At 52.6% G+C, this 23,237-nt stretch overlaps 2 protein-coding genes across 4 annotated transcripts in view; one reads left to right on the top strand and one right to left on the bottom strand.

Annotated features, from left to right (window-relative positions):
* Window positions 1-9,372: 9,372 nt before the first annotated feature.
* On the top strand, window positions 9,373-20,521 carry GPRIN1 (G protein regulated inducer of neurite outgrowth 1). Its single transcript, XM_005209160.5, has 2 exons — window positions 9,373-9,461; window positions 16,685-20,521. Exon 2 carries the CDS (start codon window positions 16,851-16,853, stop codon window positions 19,617-19,619), a length of 2,769 nt encoding a protein of 922 aa, XP_005209217.1. The 5' UTR covers window positions 9,373-9,461; window positions 16,685-16,850; the 3' UTR covers window positions 19,620-20,521.
* A 32-nt stretch (window positions 20,522-20,553) lies between these two features.
* The window catches only part of CDHR2 (cadherin related family member 2), a 44,813-nt gene continuing 42,129 nt past the window's right edge, over window positions 20,554-23,237 (bottom strand). For all 3 annotated transcript variants that reach the window (XM_005209136.5, XM_010807129.3, XM_059888091.1), the window contains one exon: window positions 20,554-20,822. In XM_005209136.5, coding sequence (XP_005209193.3) covers window positions 20,688-20,822 — 135 coding nt within the window. In that variant the 3' untranslated portion in view covers window positions 20,554-20,687. The remainder of the gene's footprint in view (window positions 20,823-23,237) is intronic.

Genomic DNA, 23,237 nt, shown 5'->3' with positions numbered 1-23,237 from the left:
AGATCATCTTTCTCTGAATTAAGACATTATTTGCAACCCACAGTCCGCAAGGACTGCAGACTCGTGGTCCTTAGGTTGAATTTGGCCTGTAGAGATGTTTAATTTGCTAGCACAAGGTTTAAATATTTCTCATTTGATTCCAGTTGGCGACAGTCCCTTTCCCTCCCTGTTGTGTTCCTTCCATCCACTTCACTCATTTTCATGAACTGCTTCGTCTCTGAGGAATTTGAGTTTGTCACCTCCTTGCCAGCTACCAGCACCTGATCCCCATTTTTAGATGCCAAAACCAGGTTCACCATCTGCTTGTGAAGAGCTTTATTCCTCCTTCCTGGGTGCCAAGCCACGCACCTGGTTTCCTGAGCTCGATTTTCTGCTCAGAGACCAATGTTCTCATCTGCAGGGGTCACTTTAAATGCATTCCAGGCACAAGCCCAGAAGCGTCAGCAGAAGATGCCAGCCCTGTGTCAGACCCAAGTCCTGACTGTGAGTGCTTCTGTGGGAACACACAGCTAGCTCCTGGGTGCCTCCTTCATGACAGGGACAGAGCCATTTCCCCAGTGCCCAGCATTTCCCAGGCATCCAGCACTTGCCTCCATTCATTTCACTTGAAACCATCCTCAAAGATTCCTTGTTATTTGCCCTAATTTACAGTTGAGAAAATGGAGGCCAGAGAGGCAAAGTTTCCCGCCCTAGGTCACATCGCTGGGAAGTGGCAAAGGCCACATTCAGCCCCAAGCCTGACTCCGAAGCCCTCTTTCTTTGGAATTTTCCAAAAGGGACTTGCTCTGAGGGGAGACAAACAAAACCCATCAACAACAGGAAAATGTGAAGCAGCAGACTGGAGATAACAGATCTCATGCAGTTTCAGGGAGGCTGCAAGTGAGTGTGTGTGTGGTGGGGTTGAGCCGTGTATCACACTTACATATAGATGCAGGTATATTTCTGTTCACACATGAAAAAGGAGGTTGTCTACGTGTTGGGTGCCTTTAGTCATTCAACAGTGTGTGATGCTCACCTACTCTGGTCCTAGAAGTAAGGGGCTACAGGGAACAGCCCTGGGGTCATTGCCCCAGAAGAACTCATGTCCATGGATCAGTGAACACACAGATTGAGACAATTTGGGGTTTTATGAAGAACATAAAATAAAGCCATGTAATAGAATGTGACACAGCAAGGGTAGTGACCAACGTTCAACTGGGTGGATCAGCTCAGGTGTCTGAGAGGCTGAAACCTGAATGAAAAGGAGGGGCCTGGAAAATCTGGGGAGGGCGAGCATTGCAGCACAGGAAGAACCCACCCGTATTTGCATGGACATGGGGTGTGAGGTCGGCGAGACTGAGCTCAGCCAGGCCTTCGAGATCTGGGAGTCCGGCCCCAGCCTGGCTGATCCACACCTTCCAGTCCTTTGCCGGCTTCTTTCCTTCACCTGGACATCTGCCTGTCACTCTGCCTGTTGAAATCCCTGCCTCTGAGCTTCCCCTATTTCTCCAGCCATAATAGACTTCTCCTTTTCACCCCCATCTGGCTCAGCTATGCACACGAAAACCCCCTCCTCACCTGTGTGAGCACTCTGCGGACCACTGCCAGCTGGCTAACCTGAGACTACCGGCTCCTCTGATGAAGGGACAGCTGCTGTTTCCCTGTGCCCCACCCTTCACCCATTTCCCTCCCCATCTCCCCGCCCCCACCTCTAGTAATACAGCTCCACTGCTTTCTCTGGAACTTTATTTTTGTTTTCTCCCTTCCCTATTTATAGCTCTCTCCCCTCCGAACCATCCCTGCATCCATCCTGTTGCCTAGAAACCGGCTCTGGGCTGAGGGTGGGGGAAGGCCAGGCTGAGACCAAGCTGGGGGAAGGAAAAGCTGTCACCCACTCCCCCTCTCAGCACCACACACAGGTTCCCAGAAGCCCACCCACCCCTCTGCCCAGCACCCACAGACGTTTTTAAAAAGATAAAACAAAATGTGAAAAACATCAGCCTTTGTGAAGTCCTTCATGGCTTCTAAAGGGCATGATGCACACGACTGCATGCATGCCTCTCAACACCCTACCACACCGGAGGCCCGGACCCATCATTTCAGATGAGCAAACTAAGGCTTTGGAAAACAAAGGTCCTATAGGTCAAGTCTTCTCAGTAGAAATTCTATGGTCTGCGCTTGTCATTGTTCAGTTGCTCAGTCGTGTCTGACTGTTTGCGACCCCATGAACTACACCATGCCAGGCTTCCCTGTCCTTCACTATCTTCCAGAGTTTGCTCAAACTCGTGTCCATTGAGTTGGTGATGGACCTGTTAAGCTTAGGATATTGGCCTGAAACATGGAAAAGAAGATTTTAAAGCATAAATGATTCCATAATCTATTAATTGCAGAAGGGTGAAGAGAATAATTTTGTCATGATCCTCACACACCAAGCCACCAGGCATGCCTCCTCCATACATTCCGCATACCCCCTATCTTGCCACGCCCCTGTGCTACTTTTGATGCCCCAGCCATGGCCCCACCATGGCCCTGCCATGCCCCATATACTCATGCCACGCCCCCCCCCCACGCCCAACTGCAGCTCAACTCCAGCCTTAATGCTTACCTTTCACAGGTTGGACCAAGAAGCCTAAAATTTGGTTCCTGGCTCTGTCACTTTACCCACTGTGTGACCTTAAACAGTTCACATAAGCTCAAACCTAAGGATACTAATTTCCACTCCTAAGGATGCTATTAGTCCACTCTAGAACTAATAAGAGAATTAAATGCAATACTGATGAGAAAGTGCTTTGAAAACTGTGGAATACTGTAACATGTGAGTAATCCATTAGAATAGTAAATATAGTTATCGTTGTTATGAAAACCAAAAAGTGGGACAAGGGCGCCAACGTGGGTCCTGGAATCAGAGAGGGAGACACATGCTCATGTCCAGGCAAAAGGGTTCTCTTTCTGGGAGAACGAGGGGCATGGGCAGGGGCTGCCTTTGTGCCTGCAGACCACTGAGGAGTAGAAGTGGGCACAGAGGCCTTCTTGTGCCTGATTCCTCCTTCTCAAGTGCCCATGCTTCCTGCCCTCCACCCAAGGCCCATCTCTGCCTTCAAAATAGGCTCTCTGGGCAGAGTAGGGGAGAGGGCTGCCAAGGAGCAGCTGGGCCATGATTCAGCCTGAGTCACCCAGCCAAATCCCAGGGCCGCCCCCAGCTGGGCCGGGGCCTACAGCTGCTGGGGGGAGGGGACCTTTGTGGGCAGCAAGCTGTGCTCATAGGTGTCTGAGCCAGGGGCGCTCCTAAAAAGCAGGGCAGTGCTGTGAGGGGCTGGGAGTGATGCCCATGAGGAGGTCAGAGAGAGGAAGAGGAAGATGACCTCATGGGCATCAGTTCCCTGCACTAACTAAGGAGGCAGGGTTTGCGTATGTATGTGTGTGTGTGCGCGCATACACACACACACACCTGTGCACACATGCGTGTTGCATGTCTATCTGACTAAATGAAGAAAGTCTCATAGTGTGGGCAGGATTCTTCTCCTGACTTTGTCACTTTCTAACTTTGTGACCCTGGCAAGTTACCTAACCTCTCTGAACTTCTGTACCCTCAGCTATGAGATGGGAATAGCAATAATATCAATCTCAGGTGGCTTTTCTTAAGGCTTAAATGTAATGAGATGATGACTGTAAAACACTTAGGCAGTCAGTAAATTGTACACCACCGCCATCATCACCTGTAGGATTCTGGGTTAACCCCCTGCATGTATGAGGACCGATACATATGTGAATGTTTGTACCCAGTGTCGTGTGCATACATGCCTAGAAGAGGGTGGCTAGGCGAGTGTTTCTTGAAGGAGCAGGTGCATGTCTGTTGAGTGTGCATCTTTGAAGCAAAGAGAAGAACTTTCTAGGAAGTTGGGTTTATATAGTATTGCCTGCCGTGTGATCCTGTCCCCCTCCCCCACCTCTCTCCTCTTCCATCTTTCTCTCTGTTTCCATCTCCCCCAGCAACCCCCACCACACACACACTTCCCTAGAGGCTATGATTTGCTAAAATTTGGCCTACATCAGGACCAGTGTCCAGAAAGGGGTGAGGAACCATGGATGCTATTATATTAGAAATCTCAGACCTTCTCAAAAGCCTTTAGCCTCTAGCAAAACTGAAATGGGGGCAGATCCCAAGGGTGGTGTGCCTGGGTGTGGAAGCAGGACTGTGTGTGATGGAGTGGATACAAATATGATCTGAACATGAGAAGTGCTTGTGTATGTGCGTGTGTATGTGTGCACAGGAGTGGTATCAGGGGGGTGGCTGCTGCCCGTGCTGTGGTACAGTCTGCTTGTCTCCATGGCGCCTGTTGCCACACACGCTTGCTTTTCAGAAAGTCACTGGGATTGTTTATTCCACCCCCGGCCTGGGCGCCAGCCAAAGAACTGCAGGCACTTGTTTATCTTCTGGTGTGCACGAGTGTGTGTGGCTTCCCAGAGGCAGACCAACCCAAGATTCACATACACACACACTCACTTGGGTGTGGGTGACCATGTTGGTTCTCACAGGATGAACCTGAACCCCAAGACAAGCCACAATCCCGGCCCAGGCAGACTCTCCACGTGGGGACAAAGATGACCCTCAGTAACTCCAGGCAGACACACCATCAATTTAGCAACCCCTAAAGCTCCAGGGAAGTGGGAGACTGGTTGCCCTGGCTATGATCCTGTGCTCTGCCTCCAGCCATGAAACTAATCACCACACACTGATTGACCAGGACAGGGTCACTGCCCACCCCTAAAGATGGCAGTGGGGCCCATCCCACTCCACCACATATACTGGAGTGAGGAGGTGGATCCCCAAGGAAAACAGAGGTGCTGTGGTCAGATAAGGGTACAGAGTTCTGAGCTTGCCATACCCTGGCACCCACCAGGAGTGTTACACTATGCTTGGTGCTTGAGGACTTTTTCCTCCCTTCATCCTCCTCAGAGCTCTGAGAAGTAAGAATTACAAATGATGAAGCTGAGGCCTAGAGAGATCTCAGTCAAGGCCACACACACTAGTAACTGGCAAAGTCGGGATCCAAATCTACACTGCTTACATCCATGTCCTTCTTGATCTTCCACTCTACTTTGGCAAGTGTTTTGTTCTGTTGTCTGGAAATTTTCATTTTTAAACATGTGTTTATCAACAAGTCCTCATGGAACAAGAGTTGTTGGAGAGTGGAAAAGGGCACAGATGGAAAGAGGCCCAGACTGTGCCCATGTAGCAGACATGGCTGGAGCTCTGTCCACATCTCCTCTGGTGATTTTACTATCTCTGTGCCCACCAGGCAGACTATAACAGCCAGGTTATTGTTCAGTCACTAAATTGTGTCTGACTCTTTGCAACCCCATGGACTCCAGCTTGCTAGGCTTCCCTGACCCTCACTATCTCCCAGAGTTTGCTCAAATTCATGTGCACTGAATTGCTGATGCTATCTAACCATCTCATCCTCTGCTGCCCCCTTCTTTTGCCTTCTGATGCTTTCCCAGCATCAGAATCTTTTCCAGTGAGTTGGTTCTTTGCATCAGGTGGCCAAAGTATTGTAGCTTCAGCTTCTGCATCAGTCCTTCCAATGAATATTCAGGGTTGATTTCCTTTAGGATTGACTGGTTTGATCTCCTTGCAGTCCAAGGGACTCTCAAGAGTCTTCCCCAGCACCACAATTCAAAAGCATCAGTTCTTTGGCACTCAGCCTTCTTTATGGTCCAACTGTCACATCCATACATAACTACTGGAAAAATCATAGCTTTGACTATATGGACCTTTGTCAGCAAAGTTATGTCTCTGTTTTTTTAATACACTATCTAGGTTTGTCATAGTTTTCCTTCCAAGAAGCAATCTTGTTTTAATTTTGTGGCTGCAGTCAATTTCTGCAGTGATTTTGGAACCCCAAAAAATAAAATCTGCCACTGTTTCCATTGTTTCCCCATCTATTTGCCATGAAGTGATGGGACCAGATACCATGATCGTAGTTTTTTGAATGTTGAGTTTTAAACCAGCTTTCCACTCTCCTCTTTCACCCTCCTCAAGAGGCTCTTTAGTTCCTTTTCACTTTCTGCCATTAGAATGGTATCTGAGATTATTGATATTTCTCCCAGCACTCTTGATTCCAGTGATTCATCCAGCCCAGCCATTCACGTGATGTACTCCTCATATAAGTTAAATAAGCAGGGTGACAATATACAGCCTTGATGTACTCCTTTCCCAATTTGGAACCAGTCCATTGTTCCATGTCTGGTTCTAACATTTGCTTCTTGACCTGCATACAGGTTTCTCAGGAGGCAGGTAAGGTGGCCTGGTATTCCCATCTCTTTAAGAATTTTCCACAGTTTATTGTGATCCACACAGTCAAAGGCTTCAGAATAATCAACAAAGCAGAAGTAGATGTTTTTCTGCATCTTTGTCAAAGAACTGTATCAGGCTGTGTAAACCACTTTGTCTACCTGCACTGTGGGTTAGAAGTGCCTGGGAATTAACACACAGCCCATGGGCTGGCTCTTCCCCAAGGTCTGCCAGATACTGGGATATAAATACACAAGCTCCCTTGCTCATGACCAGGGGAATTCTAGATGTGCATTTACCCCATTTCTCAAGACTTCCTGCAGGATTATCAATCACTCACCATGGTAGCTGACTTGATAACCACCTCTCATTGGATGCCTTCTCTGCCTGGGTCACCTTCCCACTTGCCTGCTGGTGTCCCTGCACTTCCCAAATAAACCACATTTCCTCAAGCTTCATTTCAGGTTCTGTGAGCTGCCCCAGGGTGCTGGATCCCATCCTATCCTTCCACACTGAGCATCTGGACTCAGCCATTATGATCTCCTTTCTTGGCATCTCCCTTTCCCTCTTTACTGCCCCACTCCAATCAGGACTTAAATACCTCCAATGCCCTGGAGAGACTATCAAATCTCCTTTCTTGCTCTAAACCCAAACTTTAGAGAGTCATCTACTTGTCCTCTCCACTTCCTTGGTTCCATTAATTCATCAGTTCCTGCCCCACCTCCCCAGTCTGGCTTCCACCCCCACCACTCCACTGACTGTGCTTTCATCAAATTTCCATTGTCTTTTTTTCAAGTCCAGAGGATATCTCTCAGGCTGTATCTTGTCTTCCTGATGCAGTTGACCCTGACCTCCTTCTAGAATGTTCTCTCCCCTTGGCTTCTGAGACATCACACTCTCCTGGGTTTCTTCTGGGTTTTCTCATACTACTCTCTCATTCTTTGCAGCCTCCTTTCCCTTTAATATTGGTGTTCCTCAGGGTGGGCCTAGGGTACCTTGTCTCACCCTATTTGGTCTATACTCTCCCCTCGTGTCCCAACACACCTCTCATGACTTCCGTCACCAGCTCCCTGCCCTGTCTCCAGCCTTGGCTACTTCAGAGCTCAGTTTTGGACTCAGACGTCTCAGTGTAGCTGTTTCACAAGTCCCTTCTTTCCCCAGAGTTCATCAGATTCTCCATCCATTTGGCTCCCCAAGGTAAGCCCTCAGAGAGGCAGTAGAATCCTCTCACACTCGCATTCACCACATGACCAAGACCTGTTGACTTTACCCTTAAATAGTTATCAAATCTGGCCCCTAGTCTCCATTCCAATGGTTCAGCCATCATTACCTCTCACCTGCTATGGCCTCCTCACTCATGCCCTGATCCTGCTGTCATCCACGCTCGCCCTGCCCCCTCCCCCCGGGGGGTGGGAGTGCTTTTTAGATCACAGCCACGTTCCTGCTACGGCTTGTGTCTTGTGAACCTACCCAAAGCTTGGTGTCTTCACATATCATGGGGCCAACGATGTATACCTTGAAGGGCTGCAGGGAAAATAAAATGAAACCATGAGTGTAGAATAGAGTTTGAAAACTGTGAAGCGAAATGCTTTTGTGGTAAATGAGCAATTTTCAGGGCTAAAGACGCCGGTTCCTTGGTGCTGTCCGTGGTGCTGAAAGTTGGTTGAGCACTCCCCATTTTCTGTTTCCCTGGGATGCTAACTGAAGACGTCAGTCCGATAGGTTTTTGGGGTTTTTTTTGTATTGGTTTTTTTTTTTTTTTTTTTGTATGTGTGCCATCTAGATTTAAAAAAATTTTTTTTTATTTTAACGATCACAGTGACTTGTGGCTCACCAGGTAAGTCAGAGGAATAGAAAGTAAAGGTGAAGCCTGAAGTTTCAGGAGTTAGCTTCATTACTAACAAACGAGTGACCTATCATCAGTATCTGTTTTCTTATCTGATAAACGGGATATAATACATTCACATGAACTTGCTTATAAGTGATTGGAAATGGAAATTAGATGAAACCTGAAAACAAGGTAAAGTTACTTGTTACTTTAACTTGAGGGCTTTACCATAAAAACACTGCCCCTAAATAAGCATATTAATGTTAGTTGCTACCACTTTTAGTAGGTGGCTTTACAGTACACGTGAAGAGGGTTTTACCACCTTTTGGCAATTACAGACTTATTTTTCCCCTTCTGGGAAATCAAAGGGGAGGAGACTATTTCTCTGCTAAGAAACGTCGAGGCGGGGTGGACAGCAAGTCCTCCTGTCCTTGGCAATTCAAATTCAGCTAAAAGCCTCTGAACACCTACTTCAGGCTCCTTCATCCTTCCAAGACTACTCACTGTAAGGTGATTCATGTTAGTCCCATCTTACAGATGGAGAAATTGAGACTCTGAAAGGTGAAATGATTTGCTGGAGGGTGGAGGAGAACCCGGCTTGCACAGACTAGGTGAGCAGGCACCCTGGCTAGGGAGGACGATAGCGGGGAAATCGAAGGCTCTCTCCCTCCTCCCGCAACCACGCAGGTCCCTCCACCCCGGAGCGTGGGTGGCGGCGAGACAAAGGGGACGGGGGCGGGGCGAGGTGGGGGTGTGGGAGAAGGCCGGAAGTGCGGCCAAGGAGGAGGCGGGAAATTCCGCGCAGGGGGAGCTCGGACATGGCGCAGACCTGGGTCTCTATTCAGAGGCCAAGTATCCTTGGACAACTGGCCTCCCCTCTCTGGGCCCCAGTTTTCTCCTCGGTGAAACAAGCAGAGGGCGTTCGCGGGGCTGGATTGAGTGAGATCTGAGTGACAGCGTGCCCCGCCCTCAACAGGCGCGCAGCAAATAGGCAGCCTCTCCGCCCCTCGGTATCCAGTCTGTGAAACGCTAACCGGGTCGAGGAGGGCGGGGAACCCAGGAGCCTAGCGGTCGCAGTGAGGGGCTGCGGGCGAGGGGCGCCCCTCCCTCCTTTGGGCCCCTGCTTCCCTGTCGGCACCGCCCCCTCCCGGGTTCCGAGGCCGCCAGTCAGCTAGCGCGCATGCCCGGGGCGGGGCGCGGGGTGGGAGCGCGGAGCTGGCGCGGGGGACTGCTGCGCCGAGTCCGCGGGTCCGCCCGCCAGCCCGGCCGGAGGCAGCCGAGGCAGCTCGGGCAGCGGCGGTGGCGGTGGCGGGAGCCAGAGCGCAGCGCGCCGAGGAGACTGAACGGCGACAGAGCCCGGTAAGCGCCACTCCTGCATCTGCTGCTCGCTCCAAACGGGCGGTGTCGACCCCTTTCTGCCGCTCGCAGCAGCCCCAGAGCCGCTGTCCAGGGTCCTCGAACCGCCTGGGTGGCGGGGTTTGGGCACAGCGCGCGGCGTGTGTCTGGCGTGCGCCTGGGTGAAGGTACGCGCGCTACTGGGGCGGCGGGTGTCCATTTCCAGGTTCCTCTCTGGGGCGGGGCGGGGGCGGGTCCGCAGTCCTGGCCGAGCACCCGAGGGGCCCTGCGGGCCATCCCGCCCTGTGTGTAAGACCCCGGCCCCCGCGTCTGGCCTCGCCTCTGACTGCCGCTTTGTTTGGCACCGTGGTGCGGGAGGGGGCGCTTCCCGCCACCGCGGGGAAGGGGTCCGCCCGCGTTGATTCATTTTCCCCATGGAGCGAGCTCGGCGATCGAGTGGCTCTATTGGCACCATCAAGCACACTCGCTGTCGCACGCTCAATGTGGCACACACTCTGGGGGTCCACCACGTATACTGTCACACACTCACCACTCGAGGCCACAGGTTTACACACACTATGGTCCTTGATCATTCCATCAGACTCATACACATGGCCACCTGTGCACCCACCCAGTATATCTTTGCGTACACACCCAGGCATTGCTACGCACTCACATCAGCCATCGCCTATCATAGCACACACTCATCTCAGCAGTAGTCCCCATCACAACGCACTCGCAGCCACCCTGCTCTGGCCCGCTTGCGCCTGTTCACACCTGCACATCATGGTATCCCTCATGTACCCCCAGACCCTGGAGTAGGTGTGTCATACACTCCATCACACACTTTTAGCTTGCTCTCCACCCCTCAACTCCTGCATGTCCACTCTTGCCCTCCTGTGAGTGGATGGACAGCTGCCCTGAAGGGTGTTTCTGGAAGGAAGACTGGATATCACCCTTTGCTAGACTCCTTCTCCCATCCAGCCCCAGGCAGGACGCTTTACTGCTCTGACGGTTGTAGAAGACAAGGGGATGAGAGGGTGAGGTACAGCACACCTAGACTGTCATACACACACACACACACACACACCCTGCTGAAGTACCACAAGCCTTTGTCAATCTTATCACCATGGGTAGAGGTGATTGCAGGTGCCTGGCAGTCCTGGCTCCAATTTGGGAAGAAATCCTAAAGGGGAAATAACAGGCTGGCCAGCCTCAGTGAGCATTCACAGGGGCTTCTCTGCCTGGGAGCAGGGCACAACAATGCTTGTGCACATACCGGCCAGCTCTCCCATGAATGAGGCTCTGAGGCCAGGTGGCCGTGAATGTGCATACCCACAGGGTCCAAATGGCCACCAGGAGACACAAACACTTAGGGCATTCCGCACATACAGACTGCACATGTGCACACCAAGTTCTTGAGCAAAACGCAGGAGCCAGACTCTGGCTCCCCAGGCTGGCGCAGATATCGACAAGCCATCTACGTGCTCCGCTGCACGCTGGGTGAGCCAGCCCACACAACTGGGGGGCATTTCAACCTTTTACCTCCATCGGGAGGCAGAAGTGTGCAGGATCATCTGCCCAAAGGGTGTGCCCACAAGTGGGTTCTCACACAGAAGACACTCTTGCTTCCTCTCCCAGACACCTCCTTGTGCTGTTGCCTGTTAGATCCAGGGGACTGGGAGGACCCTTGGCATGACCCTGAAGAGCATAAAGGGGTTTTAAGAGCCATGCATCAATGTCCAAGATCTTGGCTGTATGAGTAGGAAGAACCAGGGTTTGGATTCAGACAAAACAGGCTTTGAATCAGAGCCCCACCCTCTCCCAGCTGTGTGCTCTTGGTCAAGTCCTTAATGCCTCTGACCTCAGCATCCTCATCTGTGAAATGGGATGATAATGCCCCCCTCCTGAGACTGTTGTGGAGTCCAGATGCAAAAACAAGCCTGAGTATGGTGGGCCCAGGGCTGAGCACACTGGGAGAGTGATGGAGCTGGGTCCAGTGGAAGATGGGAGGCGAGAATGTGAGACCCCAGGCGTGGGTTGCCTTTTGGAGAAGTGACTTGAGAATACCAAGGCTTTCTTGAGAGCTGGGTAAAGCCTAGCAGAACTGCAAGCCTGCTAGGAATGGTATCCTGACAGATCGTAAACCCAGGTCTCAGCCAGTTCTACTAGTATAACTACATCCTCTCCCTATTTGTGGCTTCCCAGGTGATGCTAGTGGTAAAGAACCCATGCAGGAGATGTAAGAGACGCGGGTTCAATTCCTGGGTCAGGAAGATCCCCTGGAGAAGGGCATGGCAACCCACTCCAGCATTCTTGCCTGGAGAATTCCACTGACAGAGGAGCCTGGCAGTCTACAATCCATAGAATTTCAAAGGGTCGGACACAACTGAAGCGACTTAACATGCATGCATCTCCCCCATTTGAAAGATTGGGAAACTGAGGTTCAGAGTGTGGAAAAACTCACCCAAAGTCATGTAACAAGTCAATGACCAGGCTGGGGCTTGACCCCCACATCTTTCTAACTACGTGGCCAGGCTGTTTGTCCCAACTTGGACCTTATTCCACATCAGAGAATTGTGGACTGAGAACTAAGAAGGTAGCCTCTTATGGAACTTTCGGAAGGGGCATGTTGCCAGCTTGGCCATGCCTGCCTCTTCGAACCTCAGTTTCCTTCTCTGGAAAATAAGACCAGAGCATCTGCCCAGAAGGTGTACAGGATTTGCACATAATAAGCTTTGTAAGAATGTCATGTGTGCAGGGCCACCTCCTGCCTTCTTGGCATCTAGGTCAAGAGTCAGAACTCAGGTGGCTACAGACCAGGTGGATAACACCCATGAGGGGCTGCTATAAGAAAAATGATGGTGCAAATCAGTGATCAATGGCAGCAGGCAGTCAACCTCAGTGCCCAGGACACCACTGGGAGGGGTAAAGATGATGGCTGATAGGATCCATCTAAGGAGGCAGCCACTGCTCACTGATGCTATGAAGGAAGCACATGCAGACTGCCAAATCTTAGTTTTCCAAGAGAAGCTAGAAATCTGATTTTCACATGAACTCTTCTAATTTTTAAATGTTGATCAATAACTTAAAAAAATTTTTTTAAGCACTCCCAAGTTAATCAGGCATGTCCAAGGGCGAGGTTTTGCCAGTTTGTACCTGTGTTGCTGGCCCTCCCTCCCCTGCTCCCTCCTGGGAGCACAGCTGGGCTCTGACAGACTGAGTAGATAAAAACAGGCCTTGCATGTACACAGCCCAGCCCTAAAGTAGCAGGGACGTGCAGACCCTTCATCTTCTTTAATTCTCCCTGCAGCCCTAGGGAAGCAGGGGGTAGGTTTGTTAGGGTCCCCAGTGATAAGAAGGCACTTGCCTAAGGTCATAGAGCTGGTAAAAAATCAGGAAGCTGGTAAGTTGGGGAGCTGTCCTGACTTCTGGCCCATGCCTCACCTGGGGGAGGGAGTCTGTTGGAGGGGCCGGTGTGAGAGGACCCCGAGGCTGGGCTACCAGGGGTGAAAAGGTTGGTGAGGACTCAGAGCATACCTCCTGTAGCCCTTGGCAACTCCTTCCAGTTCCAGCCCAAGCTCCCTATTTTGTTGTTGTTGTCTAGTCGCTAAGTCATTTTTGACTCTTTTGGAACCCCATAGACCATAGCCCACCAGGCTCCTCTGACAATGGGATTTCTCAGGTAAGAATTCCGGAGGGGGTTGCCGTTTCCTTCTCCAGGGGATCTTCCCTGGGATCCAACCCAGGGATCGAACCACTTCTCCTGCATTGGAAGCCGGATTCTTTACCACTGAGCCACCTGGGAAGCCCCAAGCTCCCCATACACCTGCTGTTTTTATGCTGATGAAAACCAGATCTAAAGAATTCCAGCAGACCTCTCCTGTGTTTCAAACCTGTCTCCCAGAAGCCTCCTGGATATCTCCCCTATAAGACCCGCAGACCCCCCACTTAAACTTCCCCAAAACCCAGTCCCCTACCATCCTCTGTAAGACTGCTTCTCCTCCCATCCCCCATTTTGGTGAAATCCTCACCCCCTAAGTCCCATAAGCCCAAAGCTTGGGGGACCCAGTGGTGAACAATAGCAGCTGAATCCCCATCCAGGCACCTGAGGGCTAGGTGGGGATCCAGAGGTGTAAAGGGCTATAGGCAGAATGACAAGAGTCTGGTTAGGAGTAGAACAAGAGGCCAGGGGAACCCTGAGGCAAGTGGTAGGCAAAGAAGGTCATTGGAGGAGGTGGCGTTTAAACTGGGAACTGAAGGTTTAATAAAAGCCCAGCAGGAAAGTTGTAGAGGCCAAGATGGGAGAGAATGTGAACCCCTGGTTGAACCCAAAGCAGTTTTGAGTGTGTGTGTGTGTACACATGCTGTGGGGGATGGAGTGCATAATGAAAGATACAGCCCACCAAGTGAGTAAATACTCAGGGGCTCAGAAGCACATTAAAGAGTTGGACTTGACCCTAAAGATAACAAGAAGTCATTAAAAGTTTCTTTTTCCCTGTTTTTTTAAAAAAATTTTTCTGTGTGTTTTTTTTTAAATAATACATGCATACATAATCAAAATTCAAGTATCGCAAAGCAGCATTAATAAAACAGTTTATTCTACCTCCAGATATCTCTGGTCTCTCTTCCCAAAGGCAATCACTGCTAAAAGTTTCATGGGTTTCCTTCCAGAAATTTTCTCTTTTTAAATAAACCTACAGATGTGTATCTATCCTTTTCCTTGCCTACACTCACAGGAACCCACTAGCCATGCTGTCCCCTGGTTTTTTCCCTTAACTTACCTTGAGCATCTTTCCTCATCACTCCACCCATTCTAACAGCTGTGGGGGGTGGAGGGTTTCCCATATGTTTGTCCCACATTTTATAAACCCACTTCCTGGTTTTCTTCTCATTACCAGCCATGTTCTCATGCACCATTAGTCTGATATTGATAAATGTCCTTCCAAAAAGATTGCAACCAATTTATTTCCCCTAAAAGAGCAAGGAGGGCTTTGAGCCAAGAGTGGCATGGTGGGACCAACGTCACAGAAAGGGCATTCAGTCATTTATTTAACAAACATGTATTGGAAACCACTTGCTTACTATGTGCCAGTCATTGTTCTCAACCCTGAGACTACATCAGTTAACATGGCAAAGTCCCCACACTCCTGGAGCGGACATTCTCATGGGAGAGACACATCATGGGCAATAAACAAGCATATGCAATTTGAGGATGAAGACAGGTACCAGAAAGAAAAACGGAGCAAGGCAAGGGGGAAGGAGAACATCAGCCAGTGTTGGAAAGGAGACTACTTTATACTGGATGTGTCAGGGAAAGCTTCAGGGAGATGCAGATGTTGGGAGCGAAAGCATTTCAGGCAGAGAGGAGACAGCCAGTGCAAAGGCCCCAAGGTAGTGGGTTCAGGGACCAACAGGGCAGACGGGTGGCTGAAGCAGAGTAATCAGGGGAGAGCAGTAGGAGACAAGACCAAGAGCTGTGACAGGGCCAGAAAATGCAGGAACTTGTGGGCTATGGTGAGGAGTTTCCCTGGTGGCACAAATGGTAAAGAATCTGCTGTAATTTGGGGGATCCAGATTCAATCCCTGGGTTGGGAAGATCCCCTGGAGAAGGGAATGGCTACCCACTCCAGTATTCTTGTGTGGAGAATTCCATGGACAGAAGAGCCTGGCGGGCTACAGTCCATGAGGTTGCAAAGAATTGGACACAGCTGAGTGACTAACATTTTTACATTGCATGAAATGAGGACACTACATGGTTCTGGGCAAAGGAGGTCTGCCTTGAATTTTACTAAGATCCCTCTGGCTGCTGTGTTGAGAATAAACAAATAGAGTGAAGGATAAAGCAAAAATAATTCTGGTCAGAGATGGTGTGGGTTTGGCTCAGGATAGTTGCCAAATTCTGGATTTATTTGAAGGTAGATCCATTATGTTTTGCTCGGATGTTGGGCTGGAGGGTTTGAGAAGTCGAGGGATCTTGGCCTGAGCACTACAGTGTGGCTTTGGAGATGTCGGGAGGAAGAGGTCTGGGGGAATCAGAGCTCTGCTTGCCTTGGCTGCGGAGTGTATGAAAAAACTGAATTGCATGCTGATCCGGTGGCCTGCCAGATCCTCTCCCTGGGTGTACCCCAGGTACCACACACTCAGTTTGTCCAAAATGCAACTCTTCCTTTCCCCAGATGTCCTGCACAGCAACACCCCCACTCTAGCCAGAATCCTGCAGACCACCCCCATGATCACCTCTTACATCCAGTTGGTTCCTGTCAATTTCCCTCGGACCTCTCAAAGCTGCCAACTCTTCATCCCCACCACCTTTGCCGTACCGTCTCTCATCTAGACCATCACAGAGAAAGGGCTGGGTAAATGAATGAAGAGCAGGATGCATGAGAGGTTGAATAAATGATTGGCCAACCCCTCCTCTCCAGCCTCCACACTACCCCTAAGCAATCTTTGAAAACACACATTTCAGACTGTGCCCTTTCCTCAATCGTAAACCATTCCCATTTCCCCAGGGCCTACACAGATATAAACTGGTGATCCACAGACATACTTTGGCCCAAATACCAGATTTTTTAAATCTTGAATTAATTGGGATATTTTACATTAAAATTCTGTATTTCCCACTTCTGACTGATACTACCAGGATGCATTTCTCCAGGACAGTACTTGGCTAATGGAGTGTGGTCCCCCCTTTAGACAGGGCACGTGCTCTCCAGTTTGCCTTAGTCCCGACCACTCCCTACTGTTTAGGACCCAGTCTGCTTCCCTCAATTAGATTACTTACCTGGCCCCTATGGCATCAGAATTTGTGACCAGGCATCCTGGTAGTATCAGTCAGAAGTGGGAAATACAGAAGTTTAATGTAAAATATCCCAATTAATTCAAGATTTTAAAAATCTGGTATATGGCCTAAAGAAGAACAGCATAACTTCTAGGTAGCATGTTGCATGGGGTGGGCTGAAAAGGGAGGGTGAAAAGTTAGATTGTGGCCAAGTTGTGAAGGGCCTTGAATGCCCTTTTAGGAAGCCTGGCCTTTATCCAGAGGGCCAATGGGAGCAATGAAGCAGGGAAATGGTATGGTTGGGTTCATTTACTAGCCCAGACCCTATGGACAGGAGGGGATCAGACAAAGGTGGAGAATGTGATAAGAAAGCCTGGCTGTTAGAAACAGTGAGAGGGAAGAGGCCTGGATAGAGGCTCCTCCCACTGGGTCTCCTCTGAGTCTGAGTCTGCTCTTTCTGTTTCAGAACCAGACAGAAGCCTGGGGCCCAAGCATGGTCATGAGGGCAATTGGGCAGTGCTGAAGACCCAGCCTGGCTCCAGCTGCTTCGAAAGGACTCCAGCCCCCCAGGACCCCAGCCCACAGCCTTCTGCTGCCCACAGGATGGGAGCCTGGGGGCTGGGAGCCAGGCCATGAGGGACTGCTGCCCCTCCCAGCAAAAGGCCATCCCTACACACCCAAGGCTCACCCCTGCCCAAAGCCCAAGCATGGACTCTAGACACAGCAGCCCCAGTGGGGCTGGGGAAGGGGCATCCTACTCTGAGGACCCTGGCAGGAGTGTGGCCTACCCCTCCATGACCCACATCCCTTCCCAAGAGGCAGCCACCAAGGAGACGTTAGGGACACAAGGAGCCTTGATCTCAGGAACACCAGAAACCACCTTCTCTGGGAGGCCAGAGCCTGTGTCCTCAATGAAAACTGATCCTTCACCCTCAGAGAACAGAAATCCGATGTTCTTAGAGAATATGGATTCCAAGTCTTCAAAACAGGTAGATTCTGTTTCCATAGGAAAGGAAGATGCTGGGTCCTTGAGGAAGGCAGATCCTATGTTGACAGGAAAGATAGAGCCTGCAATCGTAGGGAAAGGGGATTCTGTGGCTTCTGGAAGGAAGGATCCTGTGACCCCAGGAAAAGAGGATCCTGGATCCTTGGGAAAGGTGGATCCTCAGTGCTCCAACAAGATGGATACAGTGTCCCTAAGGAAGGAGGAGCCTGGATCCTTGGGCAAAGTGGATCCTGTATTCCCAAGAAAGGAGGAGCCCAGGTATTCAGGAAAAGACCTTCGAGTGTCCTCAGAAGAGGTGGGGCCTGCATTTGCAGAAAAGACAGATTTTGTAGCTTTGGGAAAGAGAGATCCCGAGCTCTCAGCAAACGCGGATCCTGTGTCCTTGGAAATGCTGACTCCAGGGTCACCAGACAAAATCATGCCTGGAACAGTGGCTCTGGGGCCATCAGGAAGGGTGGATCCTACTCACTTGGGGATGACAGATCCTGCATCTATGGTAAATGCAGAAATTATGTCCTCCACAAAAGAGGACCCTCAGTTCCTAGGAAAGATGGACCCCGCCTCCTCAGGAAAGCAAGGCTCCACGTCTGTGGGAATGACAAAAACCATGTCCACTGGACAGGTGGAGCCCACGTCTTTGAAAAATATGGACCCCGTGTCTTCAGCCGAAGTGGGTTCTGTTTCTCTGGAAAAAGTGGATCCTGTGTCCTCAGGAAAGCCAGAGCCCTTGTCTCCCGTGCAGGCAGAACTGATGTTAGTGGGAAAGACAGAAACTGCATCCTCAAGAAAGGAGGACCTAGTGTCCTCCAGAAAGGGGGTTCCCATTTCTGTGGGAAATACAAAAACATCACCTCCTGGAAAAGTAAATCCTGAATCATCAGGAAAGATAGACTCTGCGTCCTCTGGTCCCATGGGTCCTCCTTCCTCTGAAAAAGCTGAGGCAGTGACTAGGGGGAAAGCAGACCCATTGTCCTCGGAAAAGACAGGTCCCCTGGCCCCTGGAAAGGTGGGTCCCCCAGCCTTGGGGAAGGCTGATCCCCCCACCTCAGGGAAAATGGACCCTATGATCAAGGGGAAGCCAGAAGCTGTTCTCCCCGGAGACATAGACTCCGAGTCCACAGGAAAGGTGACCCCCACGAGCCTAGGAAAAACAGTCCGGGCATCCTCGGGAAAGGCAGAAGCTGTCCCAGAGGGAAAGGTGGATGCTCTGCCCCTCGAGAAGGGCAATCCTATGAACTCCACGAAGGTGGATCCCAGGGCCTCCGGGAAAGCAGAATCCAAGTCCGAGCGCAAAGCGGAAACCACACCCTCTGGGCAGGAGGGCACCTCCTCAGCAGGGAAAGTAGAGGCTAAATCTCCAAATGAGAAGCCACTGGCCCCAGAGAAGCCGGATCCTGGATCCTCAGAATCAGCAGGCTCTATTGCCTCTGGGAAGGTGGCGCCTGTAGCCCTGGACAAGACTGACTCTGTGCCTCCAAGAAAGGGGGAGCCCCCATCCCTGGGGAAGGGGGACAGCCTGACTCTGGAGAAGGCCTCCTCCAGGCAGGCAGATGGCAAACCCTGTGACTCCGCTCCTCCTCCCGCAGACGGCGGGGGCCGCGTGGAGCCAGCGTCACTGCCGAGCTCCGAAGCCTCCAGCCTCGTCCGGGAGGACCCGGCGGCTGCCAGGGCCGAGAGAAGCCCCGGCCCGGAGGAGGTGGCGCCGCCGCCGCCCGGGCCGCGGACTCGCGACAACTTCACCAAGGTGCCGTCGTGGGAGGCGAGCGCCCCGCCGCCACGCGAGGACGCGGGCACGCAGGCGGGCTCGCAGGCCTGCGTGTCGGTGGCCGTGAGCCCCATGTCTCCGCAGGACGGCGCGGGCGGCCCGGCCTTCAGCTTCCAGGGGGCGCCGCGCGCGCCCAGCCCCGCGCCCGGGCCGCCCTCTCGCCGGGACGCGGGCCTGCAAGTGTCCCTGGGCGCCGCCGAGACGCGCTCCGTGGCCACCGGGCCCATGACGCCGCAGGCCGCCGCGCCGCCCGCCTTCCCCGAAGTGCGGGTGCGGCCGGGCTCCGCGCTGGCGGCCGCCGCGGCGCCCCCCGAGGCGGTCGAGCCGGTGCGCGACGTGAGCTGGGACGAAAAGGGTATGACGTGGGAGGTGTACGGCGCCGCCATGGAGGTGGAGGTGCTGGGCATGGCCATCCAGAAGCATCTGGAGCGACAGATCGAGGAGCACGGTCGCCAGGGGGCGCCCGCGCCGCCACCCCCCGCTGCGCGCCCGGGCCCCGGCCGGGCGGGCTCTGTCCGCACCGCGCCCCCTGAGGGAGCCGCCAAGCGCCCGCCGGGCCTCTTCCGCGCACTGCTGCAGAGTGTGCGGCGCCCGCGATGCTGCTCGCGGGCCGGGCCCACGGCCGAGTGATCGGCTCCGCTTTTGTACGCCCGGGTTTCCAACCTTCTCAGGCTCCCTTCTCGATCCCAGGCCCCTAGAAGGGATCCCCTCAACGCGCGACAGGCCTCCAAGGAGCGGGCAGCATCTAGGGTCTTCTCATCCTGTCTTTCCAGCCCCCTTTCCCCTCCTAAACACACCAATGAATGCCCTCTACCCAGCTCCCTCGTGGTCAGGAGCCCACGAACCCAGCCCCGACACCCCACCGTCCCCTCATAGCCCTCAGCGCCACCCTCTCCCGGCCACACTAGGCGACCTCTGGGGACCTAGCCTTGAGAGCTAGGGCAGGCTCCTGAGATGTCTAGACAGGTGCGCTGTGGTCTCCAGAGGCAGCCAGGTCCCCAGAACGGGAGAAACTGTGTACAAAAGCCCCAAGTATGTGAGGATTGGCATGTGAGATCCCCGATGTGCAAGCCCGGGGTGTATGCGAGTGCGTGTCCACGCGGCGGGCTGGCCCCATGGCCTGGGCATCTCTTGCATGCTGGTAGTTGTCCCCAGTTCCTGTCTCCCCCTCACCTGGCCCTATCCCCACCCTCACTGGACACCACTCCACAACTCCCAGACAGGCCAAAGGCAGCTGCAAGGACTGCCCTGTGGGCGCAGCTGCAAGAGTCACAGAAACGCTAGAGGGTCATGGTCAGAGGCCCACAGCCTGGTGACAGCTGGCCTTGGGTGCTGGGGACACGACGGAGAGCTCACTCTACAACCACCGTAGTCCCTAAAAGACCACCCTCTCCGGTCCCTCATTCCCCAGAGCCGTGAGCCCCACAAGTCCCTTGTGACCACTCAGTACCCCTGTCCCCCAACCCTCCAGCCACGGTTTTTGGCTACAAACTGTCACAATACATTGGTAATAAAATACTCCCCCAACCCTCGTCAGTTGTGATTGGCTACAAGCAGACAGGGGTGGAGCAGCTTATCTTATTATGATCAGGGAAGGGTAGGTGTAATTTGGGGGTAACAAGGCCTCTTTGGACGTGGATCAGAAGAGTGGGGGCCTGTGTGGAGCTCTGTGGCCAGGGTCTGGTGGCTGCGCCCCCATCACAGATCTGTGGTGTCCAGGCCAAGGTTAGTGAAGGCCAGCTCCTCCTTCTGCTCTGAGCCCACCTTCCTCCCGGACAGCTCATTCTTCCTGGGCTCTGGATGTGGCCCCATGGGACCATGCGGGGGTTCCTTCTGTGGAAAGAGGGAGGGGAGGGGTCAGGCCAGGGCAAAGATGGAGTGATCTCCCCAGTCCTTAGGAGAACGAATGGGCCTTCAAGCTCATAACCAGATGGTTCCTTGGCTGGGGTCTCAGTTTCCTGACTCTGTCCCAGAGGCGGCATGACTACTGGTGGTGCAGATGGGTTCAGGTGATGGGGCAGGCCTCAGGGATCTACTCCAGCCTTTGTCTTGCCCATGAACATGGTGGCATTTTGGTCTTCTGCCAGGTCCTGAATAATGTCAAGCCCTGTATCCTGTGCCAGAACCAGTCCAGCCACAGTCCTTGCCACCTGTACCTCATGGCATGCATGGTGGGTGCTGGGCACAGCCATCCATGACCTGAGGTACTCACAGGACCTCCTGAGGGAGGGATAACGTCCCCCAGTTTACAGATGAGGAAACTGAGGCTTGGAAGGCTCTCTGGCCCAGAAGGGGCAGAACAAGGTTTGGACAGCTGGTCTTCCTGACTCTAAAGCCTGTCCACAACTCCACGCTGCCCCTGATTGAATTTGGCAGGTCCTTCTGCCATCCCAGAGGGATACATCACACCCAGGTCCTGCCTGCCGGCCATCACGGCATACACTAACTTGTCTCCTGCCCTCCCTCTTCCCCCTCACCATGTGACATGTCACACTCACACCTTCACAAGAATCCCTCCTGTGGACAAGCCAGGCCCCCAGGCTCAGTTACTCCACCATGAAGACACTCATGGGAGAAAAGCCCCAACCACCACCACCACCTCCACCCTCCCTAGGGCTCACTAAGGGCTTTTTCCAGACTGGGGTTGTTCTGGTCCCTGGTAAGCAGTGGAACATCTGAGGGGGTCCCAGGAGGAGCTAAACAGTCTGCCATGCTCCCCAGAGCCTTCCACACAGACCCGCACTGGGAACAGTTGGCACATTGCAGCCCAGGAAACATGGCCTGGCCTGGGAGATAGGAGACCTGGGTTCTGGGATGCCCTGACCTTGCGAGCTTTCTAATCTTGGGCAGTTCAACACACCTCCCTGGCCTCGGTTGCTTGAAAAACTCAGACTGGATGAGCCCTCAGGTCTTTCAGACCTTCCATACAAACATTTATGGAAGGCTTAGGTGAGTCGGCACCAAGGGGACTGTGGAAAAAGGCCCCACCTGCATTCCGCACTTGGAGACCTCAAGGCCCACCTTCTGCTGCAGGATCTCGGAGACTGAACCCCATCCCCTGCCTTCGCAGGATTGGCTCTTTCCCGGCCTGAAGACTGAAGACACCTGCGCTCTGACCCTCCTCCCTCTCCAGACTCCCTGGGAGTTCCCTGGCCCTCCCCAACTCACAGGTCCAGCCCCACTGCTGGGGTCTCTGACGCCTCTCCCCTCCCCACTCCACTCTCCTCCACTAGAGTCAACCTTAGCCTCCATTAGGGGCCACCTGCCCAGTCACCAGCTCCAGCCCACAAAACTGTTCCCCTCCACCTAAGTTGGAGTTTTTGCTCCAAACCATCTTGAACCCAGAGATGAGCCATCCATCCAGAGGCCTCCAGCACTGCCTGGCAGCCTGAACCCCCATCCGTCATCTTCATCCTTGGGGGCCCATTTGGAGGCCTTCGAGTGACAGCCAGGTCCTTGGGCAGCATTCTGATATTTTAACACCTGTGAGAGGCTTTGTTTGACCAAATCTTTTCAAGTAAGGGATCCTCAAGGGAAAATAAGTCGTGAAGCATGAGGCTTCCCTGGTGGTCCAGTGATTAAGAATCCACCTGCCAATTCAGGGAAATCAGGTTCGATCTCTGCTCCAGGAAAATCCCATATGTCTCGAGGCAGCTAAGCCCCTGGGCCACAACTACTGAGCCGGCGCTCTGGAACCCGCAAACTGCAGCTATGGAGTCTGTGTGCTGCGACTACTGAAGCCCACTTGCCCTAGAGCCTGTGCTCTGCAACAAGAGAAGCCACGACAATGAGAAGCCCACGCACCACAACCAGAGAAAGCCCTCACACAGCAGCAAAGACCCAGCACAGCCCGGATTCTTTACCAACTGAGCTATCAGGGAAGCCGCAGCACAGCCAGTAACAAACAAATACATATTTTTTTTAAAGGTAAAAGTCTTGAAGCATGAAGGGTGGCTATGGATCCCCAGGAGGGCAGGGCTAGGCTGAGGGTAGGACCCAAAGTAGGATGGATAAGGTGAATGGTGGGAGGATACCATCCCTACACACACACACACACACACACACACAGCCATAGACTATCAAATGTCAGTGGGCCTTAGAGCTTCTACTCCAGTGGTGGTTTACAAAGTGGGAAGGAGAGGATAGTTGCTCCTGGTTCTGGCGCCCCATCCCCCACCCAGCCCTCTGATCTACTTTCCCAGTTGCGAGGTTCTCACTCACCTGCACATTAGAATCCCGGGAGCTTTC

The sequence above is a fragment of the Bos taurus genome, chromosome 7 (genome assembly GCF_002263795.3).
Source record: "Bos taurus isolate L1 Dominette 01449 registration number 42190680 breed Hereford chromosome 7, ARS-UCD2.0, whole genome shotgun sequence".
NCBI classification, from domain to species: Eukaryota; Metazoa; Chordata; class Mammalia; order Artiodactyla; family Bovidae; genus Bos; species Bos taurus.
The sequence above is the reverse complement of the archived record's forward strand: the minus strand, read 5'-3'. Positions and strand labels throughout refer to the sequence as shown.